Below are 21,733 nucleotides of genomic sequence, written 5' to 3' on the forward strand. Positions count from 1 at the left end.
TTGTATGGAACCACAAAAAAACCTTGAATAGCCAAAGCAATCTTGAAGAAGACAAGCAAAGCAGGAGGTATCACAATTAGGACTTCAAGTTATATCACAAATCTATAATAATCAAAACAGTATGGTATTGGCACAAAAATAGACACATAAATCAACAGAACAGAATAGACAACTCAGAAATGGACCCACAACTATATGGTCAACTAATCTTCGCCAAAGCAGGAAAGAATATCCAATGGAAAAAAGTCGCTTTAACAAATGGTGTTGGGAAAACTGGACCACTTTCTTACACCATACACAAAAATAAATTCAAAATAGCTTGAAGACCTACATGTGAGACAGGAAACCATCAAAATCCTAAAGGAGAACATAGGCAGCAATCTCTTTTACCTCAGCCATAGCAACTTCTTACTAGACATGTTGCCAGAGGCAAGAGAAACAAAAGCAAAAATTAAGTACTGGGACTTCATCAAGATAAAAAGCTGCACAGCAAAGGAAACAACTAACAAAACTAAAAGGCAGTCTACAGAATGGGAGAAGATATGTGAAAATGATATACCTAATAAAGGGTTAGTATCCAAAATACATAAAGAACTTATCTAATAAAGGGTTAGTATCCAAAATATATAAAGAACTTATCAAACTCCCCACCCAAAAAACAAATAATACAGTTAAGAAATGGGCAGAAAATATGAATAGACATTTTTCCAAAGAAGACATCCAGATGGCTAACAGACACATGAAAAGATGCTCAACATCGCTCATCATCAGAGAAATGCAAATCAAAACCATGATGAGATACAAAACAAAACAAATGAGCAAAGGGGTAAAAGAAAGAAAGACAAACTAAGAAATAAACTTTTTTTTTTCTTTTTAGCTTTGTATTTAAATTCTAGTTAACATACAGTGGTTTCGGGAGTAGAATTCAGTGATTCATCACTTGCATACAGCACCCAGTGCTCATCCCAGCAATTGTTGTCCTTAATACCCATCACCCATTTAGCCCATCCTCTACCCACCTCCCTCGGTCAACCCTCAGTTTGTTCTCTATCTTTAAGAATCTCTCCTTGTTTGTTTCCCTCTCTCATTTTTCTTTTTTGTTTCCCTCTCCCCTGTGTTCATCTATTTGCTTCTTAAATTCCACATATGAGTGAAATCATATGGTATTTTTCTTTCTCTGCCTGACTTATTTTGCTTAGCATTGTCTAGGTCCATCCATGTCATTGCCAATGGCAAGGTTTCATTCTTTTTGATGGCTGAGTAATATTCTATCATATATATATATACACACACACACACACATATAGAATGGCAAGGTTTCATTCTTTTTGATGGCTGAGTAATATTCCATTATATATACACACACAGAATGGCAAGGTTTCATTCTTTTTGATGGCTGAGTAATATTCCATCATATATATATATATATATATATATATATATATATATATTCCATCATACACACACACACACACATACCCCATCTTCTTTATCCATTTATTACTTGATGGATAGTCGAGCTCTTTCCATAGTTTGGCTATTGTTGATAATGCTGCTATAAACCTCAGAGTGCATATATCTCTTCAAATATATAGTTGTGTATCCTTTGGGTAAATACCTAGTAGTGCAATATCTGGATCATAGGGTAGTTCTATTTTTAACTTTGAGGAACCTCCATACTGTTTTCCAGAGTGGCTGTACCAGTTTACATTCCCACCAACAGTGCAAGAAGACTTCCCTTTCTACACATCCTGGCCAAAACCTGTTGTTTCCAAGAAACAAACTCTTAACTATAGTCAACAGATTGATGGTTACCCAAGGGTAGGGGGTGAGGGGATGGGTTAAATAAATGATGAGGATTAGGGAGTGCAGTTGTCATGATGAGCTTCAGGTGATGTATGGAATTATTGAATCAGTATATTGTATACCTGAAACTAATATAACACTGTATTTTACTGAAACTAAAATAAAAACTTAAAAAAAGAACTTTTACAATTCAACCCCCCAAAAATATAATTTAAAATGGGCAGATGACCTGAATAGACATTTATCCATAGAAAACATACATAGCCAAGAGACACATGAAAAGATGCTCAACATCACTAATCACTAAGGAAATATAAATCAAAAACACAAGAAGATACCACTCGTCAGAATCACTAGAATCAAAACAATAAGAAATAATATTACTCAGCCACAGAAGAGTGGGATCCTGCAAATTGTGACATTGATGGTCCTAGAAGGTATAATGATGCTAAGTGAAATAAGTCAGACAAGGAAAGATAAATACCATAGATTTCACTTACATGTGGAATCTAAAAAGTAAAACTAATTAATAAATAAACAAAGAGCAGAATCAGAGCTATAAATACAGAAAACATGGTGAGAGTTGCCAGAGGCAAGAGAGGTAGGGTGATGTGCAATGGTTGAAGGGGAGTGGAAGATACAGGCTTCCAGTTATGGAATGAATAAGTCACAGGGGTAAAAGATACAGCATAGGGAATCAGGCCTTGTGCTGAAGGCTCGGAGCCTGGAGCCTGCTTCGGATTCTGTGTCTCCCTCTCTGTCGGACCCTCCCCTGTCACACTCTCTTTCTCTCTCTCAAAAATAAACATTAAAAATTTAAAAAATAAAAAGATACAGCATAGGGAGTATAGTCAATACTATCTTAATAGAGATGTATGGTGACAGATGGTAGCTACACTTGTGGTGAACATAACTTATAGAGTTGTCCAATCACTATGTCATACACCTGAAACTATGTGTCAACTATACTTCAGTTAAAAATAAGAATCACTGAAAAAAAGAAGAAAAGAATGGAATAAAAATAGTTGTGTTTAAAAAATATTTTTTCTTTTTTCTCTGCCTTTTTATGTACATATGTATGCATTTATATATGTACAATATAAACACAATAGAAGTTAGAACATTTTTTTAAACTTCCCTTTCCCTCTTTTCTGTTGTTGATTTAGTTCAGACTTTCCCCAGGAAGCTTTTTTTTTCAACTAGCCAGTATATTCCCTTAGGTCTCCCCTCTTTAGTATTTTCATATCCAATTGTAAATTCTTTCAGGATAGAGTTGTGTTTCATTATTTACTGTGCTGCCTTCCATAGTCATGCTTGGTGAGGGCTGGTTGCTTGGTGATGGTCTGATTTCCTCAAAACCTGCTTTGAAGTATGATGTAACAATGCTACCTCTAGCCAGCTAAAATGGTCAGAAACTTGTCCAGGGCTAGCACAACTTGTCTATGAGTGCAGTGTTGCTCCAATGGCTACCATATCACCATTCTGCCAGGCTGAGGTAGCTGACCAGCTGGCTGGTAGCTGGCTGATGGGACTGGGCTTTTCTGTGTAAATTGTTCCTCAAATAGCTTTTTTGGTCAAGGACATGGCCCTTCTCATGTTGAGTGCTGCCTCTTAGTCGGCAGTATTTGTGTAGCCATGCTTCCTTGCCAGAACCTCCCTGCACATTGTCAAGAGCTGTCAATGCCATTAGAAACATAAAGGATAAGCCCCAGAGAAAGAATACAAAGGACTGGGAGGAGGAAAAAGAATGGAGAGTTATGACCTTAAGTGTGCAGGTTGCTAAACCCAATGTAAAACACACCCTGCACATAATAATTCCTACTGTTACACATGAAATTTAGCAGGAAAATTATGAAAATAAAATTATTTTGCAAGAGGAGTCTACACAGACATTGGTTTCAAGGGACCTATATAAGGTTTCATGGCCACACTGGTGGCCCTCCAGGTTGACTTCAGATTGAGCCTGCCTCTGTTAGAGCCTGCTCTTATAAAGATCATTCTAGGCTTGTTGCAAGGATAAAATGAGATGATACATGAAAATTGGTTTTATAGACTATAAAACAATATGCAAATGCTTGGTGTTCTTTTTGTAAGCTCCTGAGGGCACTGACAGTGGTTTAATGTTGTCCAATAGTGTCTTCATGGGAGTTTGGAACAGATTTTAAACACCTGTATCTGAAGAAAATCAAATCCACCTACAGAATGAAGAGAATTGGGTCCCCAGGAGGGAAAAACATGTCTGGGAGATACCTAAATTGTGTCTGGGGAGTGGTCATTACCTAACCATGTAAGAAAAACCTTGGGTTTCCTGAGTGTGCTCAATTGATGAGAATTGTTTTCTTTAGAAGTAATTTCCAAGAAAATGCCTGTGATCTCATTGTCAGTGAAACTGTTGACACTTCTTTAAAAGTGTCTGTTAACTTATAGTAAATTACAGTGGGAGTGCATGTGGTCCCCACATGAATGTATTATGGTCACACTGTTTTAATAACTAAAATTTAAATCACAGTAAGTGACTAAAAAGTAAACTGCTGCTGCTTCTGCTCCTTCCATGAAAATGACCCTTTTTTCCATTTAACTTCAATGCATGAGATTTCATATCAGTTCTTCACCTGAATGCATGAGTCTTCAATCTCAGGAATGGTTGTTGACTTCTGTGTTTATGGGCATTTCATCCCCATGAAGAACTACCCATTCCCTCGCTGCAAAGACTGAGCCTGAAAGATTTTTCTCTCTAAGGAAGAATCTTTCTTATACCTTTCTTGTTACAGTAGTCAAAAAACACAAACAGACTGGGGAGGTCTGATAGTTGGGAGATACCTTGCCAATAACCTGACCCTTGGTGTGGAGCTCCCTCCAACTGTACAATGTCATGGGAGTTTCTCCTGTGACTGTCTTGGAGAATAAACACTCTCTGTTAATGTCCAGTGACTTAATTTTCCATTTTCTTTTTTTAACAGGTCCAGTTAAAAACAAGAAAAAGGGTAAGTTAAGCTCCTGATTTTATGAAATTGCTCTCATGTCTTTTCTAAAATTAGAAGAAAAGGGGCACCAGGGTGGCTCAGTCAGTTAAGCATTTGACTTCAGCTCAGGTCATGATCTCACAGTTCGTGAGTTCAAGCCTCGCATCAGGCTGTCTGCTCTCAGTACAGAGCACACTTGGGATCCTCTGTCCCTCCTCTCTCTGCTCCTCCCCCTCCCTCCCTCTCTCTCTCTTTCCCTCTCTCAAGTAAATAAACATTTAATTTAAAAATTAAATAAATAAGTAAATAAATAAATTTATAAGAAAAAAGGGAGTAGGATTTTTGTATATTCTTTCAATGCTGCTTGTTCACTGATTTATTCAATCACCTGTGATCTTCTCGAATATTGTAGCTTCTGTGGAACAAGAAATAGAGATTGTGTTTTGGTGATGATCCATGAAATTGCTACTCTAGCAGCGTATGAAAGTTGTTTTTATTTTTCTTTCTTGCTCCCTCTTTCATACAATTAAATTGACATCTCTTTTATTCATTCTTCCTTACTCTTTTCCCTGTCCTCCTTTGTCCTTTTTTTGCTCTCCTTTATCAAATCACTGATCATCTGTAAATTAAGTCCTGATGAATTAAGTCCTGAGACAGCTTGTGGGGACTAGATATACTACCTTCTGAAAGATGTCAGTACCGTATTCTTGGCCTAAAAGCTATCCCCATCCTATGTCTCAGTCAGGGAAGATGTTTCTTGCTTTGGAGTTTCAATATCATTTTCTCTGTGATGGAAAAACTAGGCTGAAGTAATACCCTGATCTTTTAGTCTTTTCAAAGAAGCTTCTCATTGAGCAGATCCATTTTGCCATTGTTGGGTCAGTAAGTTTCTGATATACCTCCAACAGGACTGATCCAAGAGCTTGTATAAGCACTTGCATACTTGAAGAGTATACAAACATACATACAAAGAGTACCCAAAGACAGAACAAGTTCCAAAACACAAAAGTAGGCAACATGGCAATATGGTCCACTCCTTAGGACTAAAAAAAAAAAAAGAAAGAAAAAGAAACTACAAAATCAGTTTTAAATACCTATTTGTTTCTGTTTTCCTACATAGAAAGAAAAAAGAGTGAAATTAATGATTTTTCATTAAAACGCTTTAACCAAAATGGTTCGGTTAAGATTTCTGGAGCTTCATAGTACGCCAATCCCAGAGTAGTCCAAAAAGACTGGTTTCAGCCACTGCCTGCCACTTCTCTGAGCACTAGGGTACTCTGGTGGCTTGAAGTACCATGGCCCACATGGAAAATCTATGTTGCTACTGTAAAGAAACTGAGGAATAGTCTGGCCTCCTGAGGACCTCATCTGAGCAAAGGTGGAAAAGAAGCCAAGAGCTGGGATCAGTGAGGAAATCTTTCTCCATTGGGCGTGGGCACTCACCAAGATATTATGTATTTAAGAAAGTAAATTTGACTTTTAAGCATGTATGTTTTTTTTCTAATAGTTTTTTTTTTTAAGAGCAGGTTTAGGTTCACAACAAAATTGAGGGGAAAGTACAGAGTGTTCCCATATATTCCCTGCCCCCACATGTGGATAACCTCCCCCACTGTCAGCACCTTGGACCAGAGTAGTACATTTGCTGTAATTGATGAACCTCCATTGTCATACCATTATCACTCAAAGTCCATAGTTTACGTTAGACTTCATCTTGGTGCTGTACATTCTATGGGTTTTGACAAATGTATAATGACATAGATCCCCATAGATTATAGTATTATACAGAATAGTTTAACTGCCCTAAAAATCCTCTGTTCTTGGCCTCTTCATCATTGCCTCTGCCCTAAGCACTGGCAACCACTAATATTTCTATTGTCTTTTTAGTTTTGCCTTTTCCAAAATGTCAGTATGTAGCCTTTTGAGACTGGCTTCTTTCACTTAGTAATATGCATTTAAGTTCCTCCATGTCTTTTCATGGCTTGATAATTTCTTTCGATTTTTTTCCTTTTTCTCTTTTAAGTTTTTATTTTAATTCCAGTTAGCTAACATAAACTGTAATATTAGTTTCAGGTGTACAGTATAAAGATTCAACAAATCCATACATCACCCGGTGCTTATCACAAGTGTACTCCTTAATCCCCAGCCTCTATTTCACCTATACCCCCTCCCCTCTGGTACCATCAGTTTGTTGTCTATAGATAAGAATCTGTTTCTTGGTTTGTCTTTCTCTCTCTCTCTTTCCTTTTGCTTGTTTGCTTTGTTTCTTAAATTCCACATGTGAGTGAAATCATATGGTATTTGTCTTTCTCTGACTGACTTATTTTGCTTAGCCTAGTACTCTCTAGCTCCATCCATATCACATCTTCTTTCTCAATTCATCAGTCAGTGGACACTTGTGCTATTTCCATAATTTGGCTACTGTAGACAATACTGCTATAAACATCGGGGTGCATGTATTCATTTGAATTAGCATTTTTGTATTCTTTGGGTAAATACCTAGTAGCACAATTGCTGAACTTTAGGGCAGTTTTATTTGTAACCTTTTCAGGAACTTCCATACTGTTTTCCAAAGTGGATGTACCAGTTTGCATTCCCACCAACAAGGCCAGAGGGTTCCCCTTTCTCCACATCCTCACCAACACCTGTTGTTTCCTGTGTCATTAATTTTAGCCATTCTGACAGGTGTGATGTGATACCTCATTGTAGTTTTGACTTGCATTTCCCTGATGATGAGTGATGTTGACCATCTTTTAATGTGTCTGTTGGCCATCAGTATGTCTTCTTTGGGAAAATGTCTATTCATGTCTTCCACTCATTTTTTAATCAGATTATTTGCTTTTATGTGTTAAGTTTTATAAGTTCCTTACATATTTTGGATACTAACCCTTTATCAGATATGTCATTTGCAATTATCTTCTCCTATTCTGTAGGTTGCCTTTTAGTTGTGTTCATTGTTTCCTTTGCTGTGAAGAAGATTTTTATTTTGATGTAGTCCCAATAGTTTATTTTTAATTTTGTTTCCCTTGCCTCACGAGACATATCTAGAGAGAAGTTGCTATGGCCAATGTCAGAGAAGTTACTGCCTGTGTTCTCTTCTAGGATTTTTATGGTTTTAGCTCTCACATTTAAGTCTTTAATCCATTTTTAATTTATTTTTCTGTATGCTGTAAGAAAGTGGTCCAATTTCATTCTTATGCATGTTGCTGTCCAGTTTTCCCAACCCCATTTGTTAAAGAGGCATTCTTTTTCCTACTGGTTATTCTTTCTTGCTTTGTCAAAGATTAATTGACCATATAATTGTGGGTTCATTTCTGGGTTTCCTATTCTGTTCTATTAATCTATGTGTCTATTACAGTACCATACTGCTTTGATTACTACATCAAGCATGTAGTTTTTAACTTTTGTCATATCTCCTTTAAAATAGAAATTATATACTAGCCAACTGGATCAAACAATACATTTAAAAAATTATTGGGGCGCCTGGGTGGCTCAGTCGGTTGGGCGTCCAACTTCAGCTCAGGTCACGATCTTGCGGTCCATGAGTTCGAGCCCCGCGTCGGGCTCTGGGCTGATGGCTCAGAGCCTGGAGCCTGCTTCCGATTCTGTGTCTCCCTCTCTCTCTGCCCCTCCCCCGTTCATGCTCTGTGTCTCTCTGTCTCAAAAATAAATAAACGTTAAAAAAAATTTTTTAAATTATTCACCACGACCAAATGGGATTTATAGGGATGCAGGGCTGGTTCAATATCCGCAAAACAGTTACCATGATTCATCACATCAATAAAAGAAAGGCAAGAACTATATCATCCTCTCAATAGATGCAGAAAAGCATTTGAAAAAATACAGCATCCTTTCTTGATAAAAACCCTCAAGAAAGTAGGGATAGAAGGATCATACCTGCAGATCATAAATGCCATATATGAAAGACCCACTGCTAATATCATCCTCAATGGGGAAAAGCTGAGAGCTTTCCCCCTAAGGTCAGGAACATGACAGGGATGTCCACTCTCACCGCTGTTATTCAACATAGTATTGAAAGTCTTAGCCTCAGCAATCAGACAACAGAAAGGAATAAAAGGCATCTAAATCGGCCAGGAGGAGGTCAAACTTTCACTCTTCGCAGATGACATGATACTCTATATGGAAAACCCAAAAGATTCCACCAAAAAACTGCTAAAACCAATCCATGAATTCAGCAAAGTTACAGGATATAAAATCAATGCACAGAAATCGGTTGCATTCCTATACACAAATAATGAAGCAACAGAAAGACAAATCAAGAAATCAATCACATTTACAATTGCACCAAAAACTATAAAATGCCTAGGAATAAATCTAACCAAAGAAATGAAAAAATCTATACACACCAGAAACTATAGAAAGCTTATGAAAGAAATTGAAGAAGACACAAAAAATGGAAATATACTCCATGCTCCTCAATAGGAAAAACAAATATTGTTAAAATGTCAATACTATCCAAAGCAATCTACATATTCAGTGCAATTCCTATCAAAATAACACCAGCATTCTTCACGGAGCTAGAACAAACAATCTTAAAATTTGTGTGGAACCAGAAAAGACCCCAAATAGCCAAAGTAATCTTGAAATAGAAAACCAAAGCAAGAGGCATCACAATCCCAGACTTCAAGCTATACCACAAAGCTGTAATCATCAAAAGAGTATGGTACTGGCACAAGAACAGACACACAGATCAATGGAACAGAATAGAGAACCAAGAAATGGACCCACAAACGTATGGCCAACTAATCTTTGACAAAGCAGGAAAGAATACCCAATGGAATAAAGACAGTCTCTTCAGCAAATGGTGCTGGGAAAACCAGACAGTGACATGCAGAAAAATGAACTTGGACCACTTTATTACACCATACACAAAAATAAACTCAAAATGAATGAAAGACCTAAACATAAGACAGGAAGCCATCAAAATCCTAGAGGAGAAAGCAAGCTAAAACCTTTTTGACCTTGGCCACAGCAACTTCTTACTCAACACATCCCTGGAGGCAAGGGAAACAAAAGCAAAAATGAATCATCGGGGCCTCATCAAAATAAAAAGCTTTTGCACAGTGAAGGGGACAATCAGCAAAACTAAAAGGCAACTGACATAACGGGAGAAGATATTTGCAAATGACATATCAGACGAAGGGTTAGTACCCAAAATCTATAAAGAATTTATCAAACTCAACACCCAAGAAATGAATAATCCAGTGAAGAAATGGGCAAAAGACATGAATAGACACTTCTCCAAAAAAGACATCCAGATGGCCAACCAACACATGAAAAAAATGCTCAACATCATCATCATCAGGGAAATACAAATCAAAACCACAATGAGATACCACCTCGCACCTGTCAGAATGGCTAACATTAACAACTCAGCCAACAAAAGATGTTGGCAAGGATGCAGAGAAAGAGGATCTCTTTTGCACTGCTGGTGGGAATGCAAACTGGTGCAGCCACTCTGGAAAGCAGTATGAAGGTTCCTCAAAAAATTAAAACTAGAACTACCCTACAACCCAGCAATTGCACTACTAGGTATTTATCCAAGGAATGCAGGTGTGCTGTTTCAAAGGGGCACATGCACCCCCAATGTTTATAGCAGTGCTATCAACAAAGGCCAAAGTATGGAAAGAGCCCAAATGTCCATTGATGGATGAATGGATAAAGAAGACGTGGGGTGTGTGTGTGTGTGTATCTATATACACACAATGGAGTGTTTCTCGGCAATCAAAAAGAATGAAATCTTGCCATTTGCAACTACGTGGATGGAACTAGAGAGTATTATGTTAAGTGAAATTAAAGACAAATATCATATGACTTCACTCATAAGGAATTTAAGATGCAAAACAGATGAACATAAGGGAAGGAAAGCAAAAATAATATAAAAACAGGGAGGGGGGACAAAACATAAGAGACTCAAATATGGAGAACAAACAGTTGCTAGAGGGGTTGTGGGGGGGGATGGGCTAAATGGGTAAGGGGCACTAAGGAATCTACTCCTGAAAGCATTGTTGCACTATATGCTAACTAACTTGGATGTAAATTTAAAAATAAATTAATTTTTAAAAATGGAAATTATAATAAATATAGAAAGCTCACCTGGCTTTAACAAGGATACTCTCTGCTCCTAACACAAGTCCAGGGATGACTTTCCTTCTTAATAGGTAGACTTAGGAACACTTTCTAATTACAGCTACTAGTTTTGTTTTGTTTTTTTTCACCCATTAACTAAACAATGAATAAGCATGTTATATTTATCAGGAATAGAGATACTGAGGTAAAAAAAAAAGTGGGAAAAAAAAGAAAGAAAAACGAAAAGTGGTGCCTGCCCTCTATCTTGAATAGTGGAAGTACACACAAATAATTACAGTGTAAAAAATGCTATCATAGAAGCATGAACAGCGTGCTGTGGGAGCACAGAGAAAGAACATGTAGTTCTCCCTGGTGGAGTAAGGAACCACATCTAAGAAAAAAAAAAAACAGGGCTGCCTGGGTGACTCAGTTGGTTAAGCATCTGTCCGACTCTTGATTTTGGCTCAGGTCAGGATCTCAGTTCATGAGTTCAAGCCCTGTGTCAGGCTCTGCACTGACAGTGCCAAGCCTGCTTGGGATCTTCTCTCTGCCCCTAGCCCCCCCCCCCTCAAAATAAATAAATAAATAAGCATTAAAAAAGAAAGAAAGAAAGGGGTGCCTGAGTGGCTCAGTTGGATGTCTGACTTTGGCTCAGGTCATGATCTCAAGGCTTGTCAGTTCGAGCCCCCGTGTCAGGCTCTGTGCTGACAGCTCAGAGCCTGGAGCCTGCTTCAGAATCTGTGTCTCCCTCTTTCTTTTCTCCTCCCCTGCTTGTGCTCTCTCTCTTCTTCAAGAATAAATGGGAAAGAAGAAAGAAAGAAAGAAAGAAAGAAAGAAAAAAAGAAAGAAAGAAAGAAAGGGAAAAAGCAGTATTTAACCTGGACTTTGAAGGAGAGGGGAAGAAAGAGGGGGAAAAACATTCCAGCAAAGGGAACCGCATATTCAAATCCCCCAGAAGGATGAGAGCATGGCATGTTTGGTGGAACTGCAAGTAGGCTAGTGATGTACTATAGGCCATGTGTGTGGTGGGGAGTGGCACCCAGTTGTAATGTTCTCCAGTGAGTGAGCACTGAGAGAACACACCTGCTAGTGACAATAGAAGGCAATTGTCCAGGCTAGAAGCCCTGTAATTACAATCCATAGAATGCAATGCCTCTGGCAGGGACTCAGATTGCTGCTTAGCACTGCTACCTTGTATGGGCCGTTATTGGAAGGAGAATGCACATAGACCTTAAACATTTACTTTGACTGAAAGTGATTTAGAAGCCACTTAATACAGATTTCCTTGGACACAGTGAATAGGCACATGCATGAAGAGGTAAATTGAGTTGTTCAGTTAATTTCCATCTCTAATAGAATTTTCCCCTTCTATAACTAACTCACTCACACTCATTCTCTGTCTCTCCCTCTCCCTCCCTCCCTCCCTCCATCTCTCTCATTCTCACTCACTTGCTTTGATTTGTTTTTTCAACAATTTGGTTTTCACTAAAAGGTTAGGGAAATGCCCCTTCTGTGAAGTTTAGCTTTGAAAAGAATGAGATTACTCTTCCATCTAAGACTGCACAGGATAATTTTCTAAGTACAGAAGTCTATGGGCTTTTGTGTCATGAAGCGTCCTGTTAAAGTAAGGAAACCTGGAGAAGGAACTCAACCCTCTAAATGCATCCTGTTGTCCAGAGGTCATTTTGCACATGCTTCTCTCTGGGCCAACTTTCTGGAAGTTACGCAAATGTGAGAAGCACACATGCCTAAGCCTGGTTACAGAGAAGCAAAGAGGACCAGCTGCAGAACTGGATCCCAGCAGGAGCTTTTTTCCAAATGCTTTCCAACATTTTCATAAGTGAACATCCTCTGTTTATGCTGCAACCATTATTCTTTTTGACTAGAGGAGTTTCTGGCTGTAATTCTTCCAACATTACATTAGCAATCACAAGAGATTCACAGTCTTGACACTGAAGTTTGTACCCAAAGAACACCCTCTAGCTTGAAAAATCAGCTAGGCCTGAAAATTCTGGGACTTAGAACAGTCTAATATGCACCTTCCTCTACATCTATGCCACCCAGAGAACAATATGGAGAAACAAACCTTACAACCAGGCTAAGGCAGTTTCCTGACTGCCAGGGTTAAGTCACTCTTCCTTATAGAACCTCAGTCTTGGGAGGAAACTGAGAGAAATCATCAAGGCCAAGCTCCTCATTTCACTAATGGAGAAACTAAGGCTCAGGGAGAGGAAGGGATTTGCCCAAAGTGCGTCTGTGGCAGACCTGGGGCTTACAGCCTTATCTCCTGACTACAGATTTTGTGTTCTTTCCACTGCACTAGCTGGAATTGAAACTTGGGCACTGAATAAGCCTGACTTGGAAGCCGCCCAAATCTGAAGGGAGATGGCTTTCCTGTTCAGCATCTTGAAATTGGCTAATCTAGAAACTGGGCAGATCCAATCTTTTGCTGCTGCTACGTGCAGGGAAAACACTAAAGCTCCTTCCTGCCTCTAGGTCTTTAAGGCTCCAGGGACACTCCATGGGAGAGAAGCTCTTTGGACCTTCCTTTCCTCCCTGGGAAAGGAGCCCCACAGTGACCCCATTGTTTCATTCCAAATGCAGATGTGGTTAGACATGGACAACTGGCCTCTTGAATGGCATTGCCATAGGGATTGAGTTTCTTGAAAATGCAGCATTATTTTTAAAGGAGGGCCTGATAAACTAGGTCACGATTCTCCTGCCTAAGAGTCTGGGGAGTAAGGAGTCAGAGTTATTAAGGAGATGTTTAAGTGAGATTTAAGAAGGTTACATTTAAAACTAAGAGAGTACCACTGGTGGAGATACTGTCATGGAGTCTCTGATCAAAGCCCTGTATTCCTAGGATTTCCACAAAATTGTGAGAAAGTAGTGAAGGGAAGAAGACAGCCCTTCTATGGCTACCTGCAGTGGGTAAATTGGGCTGCACAGAGCCAAGGAAGTAAACAGGACTTGCAGGTTTTGGTTCAAGACCACAGTTATGACTTAGTCAAATAGCTACATCCTGGTGGGAATGTTGGAAAGACTGGAATATAGAATAGAAGGGCCAGGATTTTTCTGAAAGGACAGTGAGGAGGAAAAGGGGAGGAGTTGGTGGGTTTGATTAATAATACATTCGAGAGAATAAGGCCTCTGAGGAGAGATGTTGGGAAGCTACATTATGCAGCCTATAAAAATGGAGGTTGATAGGTGATTTAATGTCTTTGAGCATATGAAGGTGGTTATGTGTATGATGGTAACTATTCTTCTCTATCTACACAAAGAATAGAATAAGAGCTTCAATTGCCACAGGAGGAAATTTCAGTTAAATATACAGAAGAACTTCCTAACAGTGAGGGGGTGATAAACACTGGAACATGTTACCAAGGGACTTTGCAAAAGTGCCTTTCCCAGAGATCTTTAAAAATAGGGTTTAGAGAGGTCAGCTGAAAAAGCAAAACCTGCCAACTGCCTCTTTAGCTTTTTCTACTCTCCACCTCCCCTTCTTTCCTTTAATCTCTCTTTCCCTCCCTCCCACTCTCCCTCCCTCCCTCCTTCTCTCCCCATTCCCCCCAACCTCTCATCTCCCAAACTCCTTCTCTTTTGCAGCTACAACCACCTCTATACCAAGCCCTAATTCCTGTACATCCTGACTTCTCTAGGAAACCTTCCTGGAGTTGATATTATTCCCAAGGTCAGGCCGTCCTCCTAGCTCCCTCTTGTCATCTCCATCAATTCCACCAAACTGAGCAGTAAATATGAAAGCCACACTCTTTAACTATAGCCTAATTCTCAATTCTAAAAAGTGACCCACAAGTCTGGCCACTTGGTAATTCTAATCTTTTGGACTCAGCTGAAATGTAACCTGTTTTTTGAAGCCTTCTCTGACCTCTTAAAAATTTTGTCTACTAATTTTGCCACTAATATAGCACTTATACTATCCTGTGACTGTGTCTGTTTCCTAGTAGACTGAGCTCCTTAAGGGTCATTTATTTCTATATCTTCAAACTAGTTCTGTAAATAATTATTCATGAAAGAGGGTAGGGATGTGTGTGTGTGTGTGTGTGTGTGTGTGTGTGTGTGTGTGTGTTGTATAGTGTAATAAAGGTGTTTACCTTTATTACAGCAGGAATTCCCAGAGGGCTGACCTTGTTTCCTTAGAAGTCTGTAGAACTCCTGACAGTATATTATCAGTCAATAACTACAAATTTAACACTAAATCTTGTCTTTTAGGAAAGAAGGCAGGACCTCCTGGGCCCAATGGCCCTCCAGGACCTCCAGGACCTCCAGGACCCCAAGGACCCCCAGGAATTCCTGGAATTCCTGGAATTCCAGGAACAACTGTTATGGGACCACCTGGCCCTCCAGGTCCTCCTGGTCCTCAAGGACCCCCTGGCCTCCAGGGACCTTCTGGTGAGTTCCTCTGTCTCTCCACCTGCCCCCAGGCTCCTTGCAAGTACCTTAAAAGAGCAGGAGTAGGTGATCCTGAGAGAAGTTTCAAATGGTGGTGATGGCTTTGGTGAGCAGTAAGAAAAGCAGGTCTCCCAGCTCCCAGCTCCGTGGAGAGCTGGGAATGTAAGAAGGCAGGAGGGCCTGCCCTACTCTAACTTCCTGTGTATACCAACATGTCAAGGACAGGCCACCTGTTCTCAACCTTTTCATCGCAATCCCTCCCTGACTCTAGGCCTCCCTGTATTGAGCAAGTAAACTCGTATATATCAGAGTTCCAGTGGGGGGTGGATTTGGTCTGTTCTGATTTTCAGCATCTATCACCACATGGCCGGCATCTGATTAGAAGCAGGCTATGGAGAGGAATGTTGGGAACTAGAAAAAGTGGCAAGCTTTATAATAGTCTCCTCCCATGAACTCTGACATGCCTTTCCCATAGAGGTAGAAAAACAGTCACTGGTGGTCAAGCAGTTGGAAACTTACAAGTCCCTCAGACTGTGGAAGAAGCAAATGCAGTCACTGAGACTGAGGAACCAAGTGCCTCTTGCACTACATCATTACTGCACCACATTGCCCATTCAAATAGCATCTAATCTCTTTGCATCTTTTCCCTTGGGCCCAGAAGGGCATCCAAAAGGTATAGATGCCAGTCCAAACCTGCCTAATTGGAATTGACAGGAGTCAGACTGCCAGGGCTTAGGTCAGTTGTTATTTCCTCCTCCTGCTCCCCTCTTGTATCTTGGGGCTTTAAAGAAATGGACTCTCTACAAAACTGATTTCTCTAGGCCCCAAAATTCTGGGTCTTTGACTCATAGTTCAAGTGGGGCTAATCAGCATTACTGTGACCACAAGAGAAGGAGATAGAGGGTTTTTTTTTTCTTTATCCAATCTTTCCACAGATACTGAGCATTTTCTACATACAAGAGATAGATTGATAAGTGGTCCCTGTTCCCATGGAGTTCATGTCCTAGAAGAGGAGAGACCTGATTAAAGAAGCAAGATATTTACAAATGGCAAAGCTGTCTATGAAGAAAATTAAAGAAAGGGAGCAAAAGACTAAGGAAGCAAGTAACATTGTCTCAGGGTCACACAGTGGCAGGACTGCTCTCTCATCTGTCTTTATGGGTGCACAGTGAGGCTTGCCTTGGGCCAGCATTAGCAAGAGGCCAGTTTCCCTGCTGGATGCTAGGCCCTCTGAAGAGACAGGTCAGGGACAAGTAACAGAAGGAAGTGGTATCCTCCCCCATCCCCAGGCCTGGCTGCCCAAAGCAAGTCTCACTGCCACTGGCTGCCTAGGTAAGGGGAAAGGGAAGTAGAAGGAGCATGCCCTCTGATTGTCCTGTCCTATTTTGCAGGTGCTGCTGATAAAGCTGGACCTCGAGAAAACCAGGTTGGCTGGGAATTGCTTTCTTCCTGGGGAGGAGGGAAGGCCACAGGCTAGAGCCACCTTAGAATTTGCTCCCTATTAAAATTGCTGAGGCTTTGTTTTGTAAGGATACCCTGGAGCTCCTGAGATGGTTCACTCACAGCCCCCTCTCGTCTATGAGCAGAAAAGCTTTGCCCCAGGGCCTGCCGTTAACTAAGGGAACTGAGTCTTGCCAAGGCCATTCCCCCCCACCCCCCACTGCACAGAAGACAGAGGGTCACCATATCCAAGCTCAGGAGTCAGCTGAAATGAGATGCCAGTCAGGCCTATCGACCTGAGCCTCCAACTTCCCAGCTACCCCAGACACCTTGTCGGCACTCAGGCACTCAGACCGCCTAGGATCAGGAGCTTGAAAATCAGCCAACCAGCTCCAAGCTAAACCCAGCCTGGGCTTCTGCCTTAAAGGCCCAAAGGGCTCCTCCCTTGTCTTTAGAGCTTCCTAATCTTTGTCTATTGGCAAGTTCTGCTGCCTTGCCTCATCTCATCTCAGCCCTCCCTCACTACAGCTGTTTGGCCACAGTTATAAATGTACACAGCTGCACAGTGCTTGATGGCTTGCAGGGAATTTTATATCCATCACCTCATTTGATCTTCAGACATCCCTGTAAGAGAGGCCAGACAGAGATTCTTTAAAATCCCCATTTTACAGTTAGGGAAATGAGGCTCAGAGGCATTCCATTCTGCTGAGGTCACATAGCTAGGAAGTGGCACAGCTACAAATCATATTACTCACTAGCAGAGATGTGGTCACTGGCATCCCAAGACAGGAGAAATGGATCAGAATTGGTATATGAAAGGAGAGTAGAAGTCAGAGGTGAAAACATGGAAACTGGTGGCTAAGCAAGAAGCCATTACTCCCAGTGACTACTCTTTCTGTCCTTCTCATCCTCCCAGCCAGCCGTGGTGCATCTACAGGGCCAAGGGTCAGCAATTCAAGTCAAGAATGGTAAGAGTCCAAATAGACTCTCTCCCCAAGAGGAGCTTCTCCTCTTCCTTACCCCTAGCCTTCAGGTAATCACCAGCCTAGCTCCTCCTGGGCTGCTAAGTACCCTTGGCGGTAGGGGGCCATTCTGCATGCCATTTGCCCTCTACTGGCCATCCTGGGTAATTGCTTGCACTGAGACCCATCACTACATACCAATTCCATTTACAATCACTGATGAGGAAGCTGAAAGGGACTTGAGACATCATCGAACCTGGGAACTCCTGGGAGAAGCAGGTTGTATCAGAGTCACCATGGGGATATGTGTAGTTTGATCAACATTTTCCCAATACAAACTAGAGAAGGTAAAACTACAGAAAATTAAATTCTTCTTGTCTGACGGTCTCCACAGAAAATGGGTGGAGGGAGTTTTTCTCGGGGTGAGGTGGGAGCATGTTAGACTCTCTACGGAGTATGAGATGCTAGTATCTATAAAAAGGTGAAACAGGTTTAAGGAGGTTAAAAAAACGGATTTAATGTAACCCCTACATTTAAAAGATGGGGAACCAGAGTCCCAGAGAGATTCAATAATACCATAAGAAATCATACTGCCTTATATTTGTATGTACTTTAAAATTTTCAACATACTTTCTTTGTCTTTCATGTTATATGATCCTCACAACAACCCTATGATATAGGTATTAGCTCCTTTGTGCAGAGACAGAAACTGAAGCTCAGAGAGGCTAATTAGCTGGCCCAGGTTTTCAGCTAAGTGGAGGAGCCAAGATTCAAAATTATGTCCATCTGATTCTTTCCACTGCACTATGCTACTTCGGTGATGTATGTACACTCCCCTGAATGACTAGGTTCATCATTTCCCCCAAAGAGACATGAACATTCATTAATGAACAGCACTTTAAAATAATGTCCAGTCCCCTGGGTGCACAAAGCCTAAAATGCATGAACCCCCAGGAGCCTTGGGAAGCAGCAAGCCAGCCAAGATGCCAGATGCTTACAGAGCTTGGAGTGGAAGGGAGGGGCTCTGAGTGCAGAAACAGTAAATGAAGCTTAAGAAACCTGCTGCATGGGGACAGCTCCTAAGAGCCCAGTCAGTCCTGAATTGGCTGTGCTGAGCTTCATTAATGATTGGGCTTAGCCACATCCTGGACTGCCACCTGGATGCCTGGAATTTAATAGCCTCAAAAATATAAGTAGGAACAGAATAGTAGCAAAACCCAAACAATCCTGCTGGGACCAGGTGCCTTGGGTCCTGGGGTCTTGGATGGGCCATAATCACCATCTGTCCAGGGAGGAGTGAGACAGGCAGGAAATAGATTTGTCTGGGTGGACGGGTGGCCTCTGTGCTTATTCTATGCCAGAAGCTACAGATTTTGCTCCCACTACCACACAGCAAGACTGATTCCAGCCCCTCTGGGCCAATCCCTAATAGTAGTTTATGCTGATCTTCAGTTCTACCACAAGCAGAAGGGAGGGAGGCAGGGGTGGAAGGACATCATGCAGAGCAGTCATTTGAAGGGGTAGAGCCAGGGCTCGCTTCCTAACTCCTATCCCACCCACTTTCACCTCGAGGGAAGATGAGGTCTTCCAGAAGGCCAGTTTCCTCACACCTCAGAGAACCAGGCCTCCTGAGACTAGCCCAACATGGACATTCAAAACATAATTTCTTGGGTGAAGAACGGAAGGTTTTGATGGGTAAAGACCCCATGGGCTTGGACTCCCTCCTCTGGTGGTAGGAAGGAACATCCCTCTCTGTGCAGGATTGAAATGGAAGCTTGTCCTCTGCCCTCACATACAGTTTCTCACTGTCCAGCAAAGGTGGTAGGATTCTCCCTCTGCCCCAAATGGGGTTGGGCTGACAGACAGATGCTTTACCAAGGGTGCCTCAGGTCCCAGATACCCTCAACATCCTTTTGGCTCATTCTAGTGCTGCTTGGTGGGCTATCCCTCACTCTCATAAAAGATCCCCCTCTCCTGTGGGGTCCTATTACCAGTGGTCACCCATCCCAGCTGCCATGAAATCTGACTCACTCCTGATCCCTAAGGTTCTTCAGGTGGACAATTCCTAGGGCTGAGTGGTTTCCTGGAGGGCCCAGGGAAGCCTTCCAAAAAGGAATGGGCATGAAAGAGCTATAAAAAGGAATCTTTTAAGGAAAAGGACAGACAACACCCACGAACCTGTAAGACAGGAGAGAGATTCAGGAGCTATGGCTGAAGAAGTAGAACGGAATAATAAGACCTAGCCTGCCACTCAGTGTCTGAATTTTGCCTGTGCAGTCCCCAAAACAACAAAGAAAATAGGGCAGCATGCCCACTCTCTTCTTACCCCCACTCCCAATTCCAGCCAGAAGGTGTTAGTTACAGACCCTTCCAGATGGAGGGGTCAGGAAAGGAGAGAGGGAGACAAACAAGTAGACCCCAGGAGCCTGAGGCAGGCCTGGCAGCTGCTTCACAAACTGAATGCTGTCTGCTTCCAAATGCTGTTCTTAAAGCTTGGCCCCCTGGGCTACCCAGGTTGCATTGGGATAGGGGTAGGGGGTTGCTGCTTGATATTTCTTGTTTCTGTTGCCCAGATTATTCTGACATGTACTGAGTGACTGCCCTTCTCTCATACTGAGATCTTTCAGGTGGAGTGCTCAATGACTGGTCTCGCATCACTATGAACCCCAAGGTGTTTAAGCTACATCCCCGCAGCGGGGAGTTGGAGGTACTGGTGGACGGCACCTACTTCATCTATAGTCAGGTAGAAGTGAGTACGGTCTCAGGCCTAACTCTTCTTACATCCAGAATGCAGATCCGGTGTAGGCCACATAGGGGCACTGTGGAGCCAGCCAAGACCAGCTAACTTCCTGCTTTCTAGGGTGACTGGGGTGGGGGCCCTTCACTAGGAGTTGAAAGGAGGGGAGAGAGAAGGGACTGTTTTGGTTTGGATTTTTTGCCCCCTAGCGAGATATCCTTGAAAAACTGAAAAGAGGCCCTTCCCACACCCTGCCATCTGATTCCCTCCTGCAGGGCCACAGAGCCCTTGTTTCCCCACCGAGCTGTTTGGTTCTACTGCCAAACTTGATCTCTGTCTCCATGTATTCTTTGAAAGTCAGTTGCAGGGCTGCTGAGCACCCCTTCCCCCCACCACACACACGGCCAACTTTACAATAAATAGTGCTCCTGCAGACTTTCTCTCCACCTCGAAAACATTTTTGACAGTCTTTCCTTCCTCTCTCTCCCATTTGCTTGTCTACCTTTCTGTTTCTCTGTCATTCCCTCCTCCTTCCTGCCATCATTCTCCCAGCCCCTTTCACCCCCAGTTTCTGTCCTTGTCCTGCCCTGGGCCCATTCCCCACATCTGCCAATGCCCATCCACTTCCACGCCTGTTGTTTGCCTCCACTGTGGTGGCTCCTCCAAGCTAGAGGTAGATGAGCCCTGAGGTTGGGGCTTCTGTGGGGCAGGCAGCAAGCAGGCAGATGGACAGAAAGACTACAGAGCCAACAGAAGGATCTCACGGGACAGTGGCCAGAGAAGGTGGGTTAACCAGCACTTGCTAAGCCCACCAAGCATTCTGGCACAGCCTGGGTCCTGACCCAAGAAATCATATGGCACCCAAATACATTACTCCTTCCTAAAGAGCCTATGGAGGGAGCAACCTTTCATAAAGTGATTTAGGATGACAGATGAGGGTTCCAGTGTCCAGGGGGCCCATAGGTATAATCCCAATGTCCTATAGGCCATTTCTCCTAAACTCCATTGGCAGGGGGAGAAGGGGACTCAAAGCTTGGGCTGGGGTGTTTTCTGGGCCTAGAATAGAGCTGGGAGTGGCCTCAGGCCTTGAACACCTTGACAACTGGGAAAATTTCCCTTGACACCAGACCTTTGAACATAGGTTAGCACTTCCTCCAGGCCTGGGTTTTGTCCTTTATCTCATTCGTGGTGGATAGCACTCCAACTCTCTGGATGTTTCCTTAATTATCAGGGGGCCAAGAGGCAACTGTCAAAAACAGTGAGAAAAATCCAGTCACGGGGAGGGGGCACCGCAAGCTGAGTGAGTGGCCATCCTTAAAGAGCCTAAG

The 21,733-nt window shown here is 42.1% G+C and overlaps 1 protein-coding gene across 5 annotated transcripts in view; it reads left to right on the forward strand.

The window, feature by feature from the left end:
* The window catches only part of EDA (ectodysplasin A), a 430,954-nt gene that overhangs the window by 404,751 nt on the left and 4,470 nt on the right, over positions 1-21,733 (forward strand). The window contains exons 3-7 of one of the 5 annotated variants that reach the window (XM_047844527.1): positions 4,767-4,790; positions 15,087-15,266; positions 16,658-16,692; positions 17,623-17,674; positions 20,287-20,417. In XM_047844527.1, the coding sequence (XP_047700483.1) occupies positions 4,767-4,790; positions 15,087-15,266; positions 16,658-16,692; positions 17,623-17,674; positions 20,287-20,417 (422 nt within the window). The remainder of the gene's footprint in view (positions 1-4,766; positions 4,791-15,086; positions 15,267-16,657; positions 16,693-17,622; positions 17,675-20,286; positions 20,418-21,733) is intronic. The other 4 variants (XM_047844529.1, XM_047844532.1, XM_047844530.1 and 1 more) reach the window with 4 other exon arrangements.

This window comes from Prionailurus viverrinus, chromosome X (assembly GCF_022837055.1).
Source record: "Prionailurus viverrinus isolate Anna chromosome X, UM_Priviv_1.0, whole genome shotgun sequence".
Taxonomy (NCBI): Eukaryota; Metazoa; Chordata; class Mammalia; order Carnivora; family Felidae; genus Prionailurus; species Prionailurus viverrinus.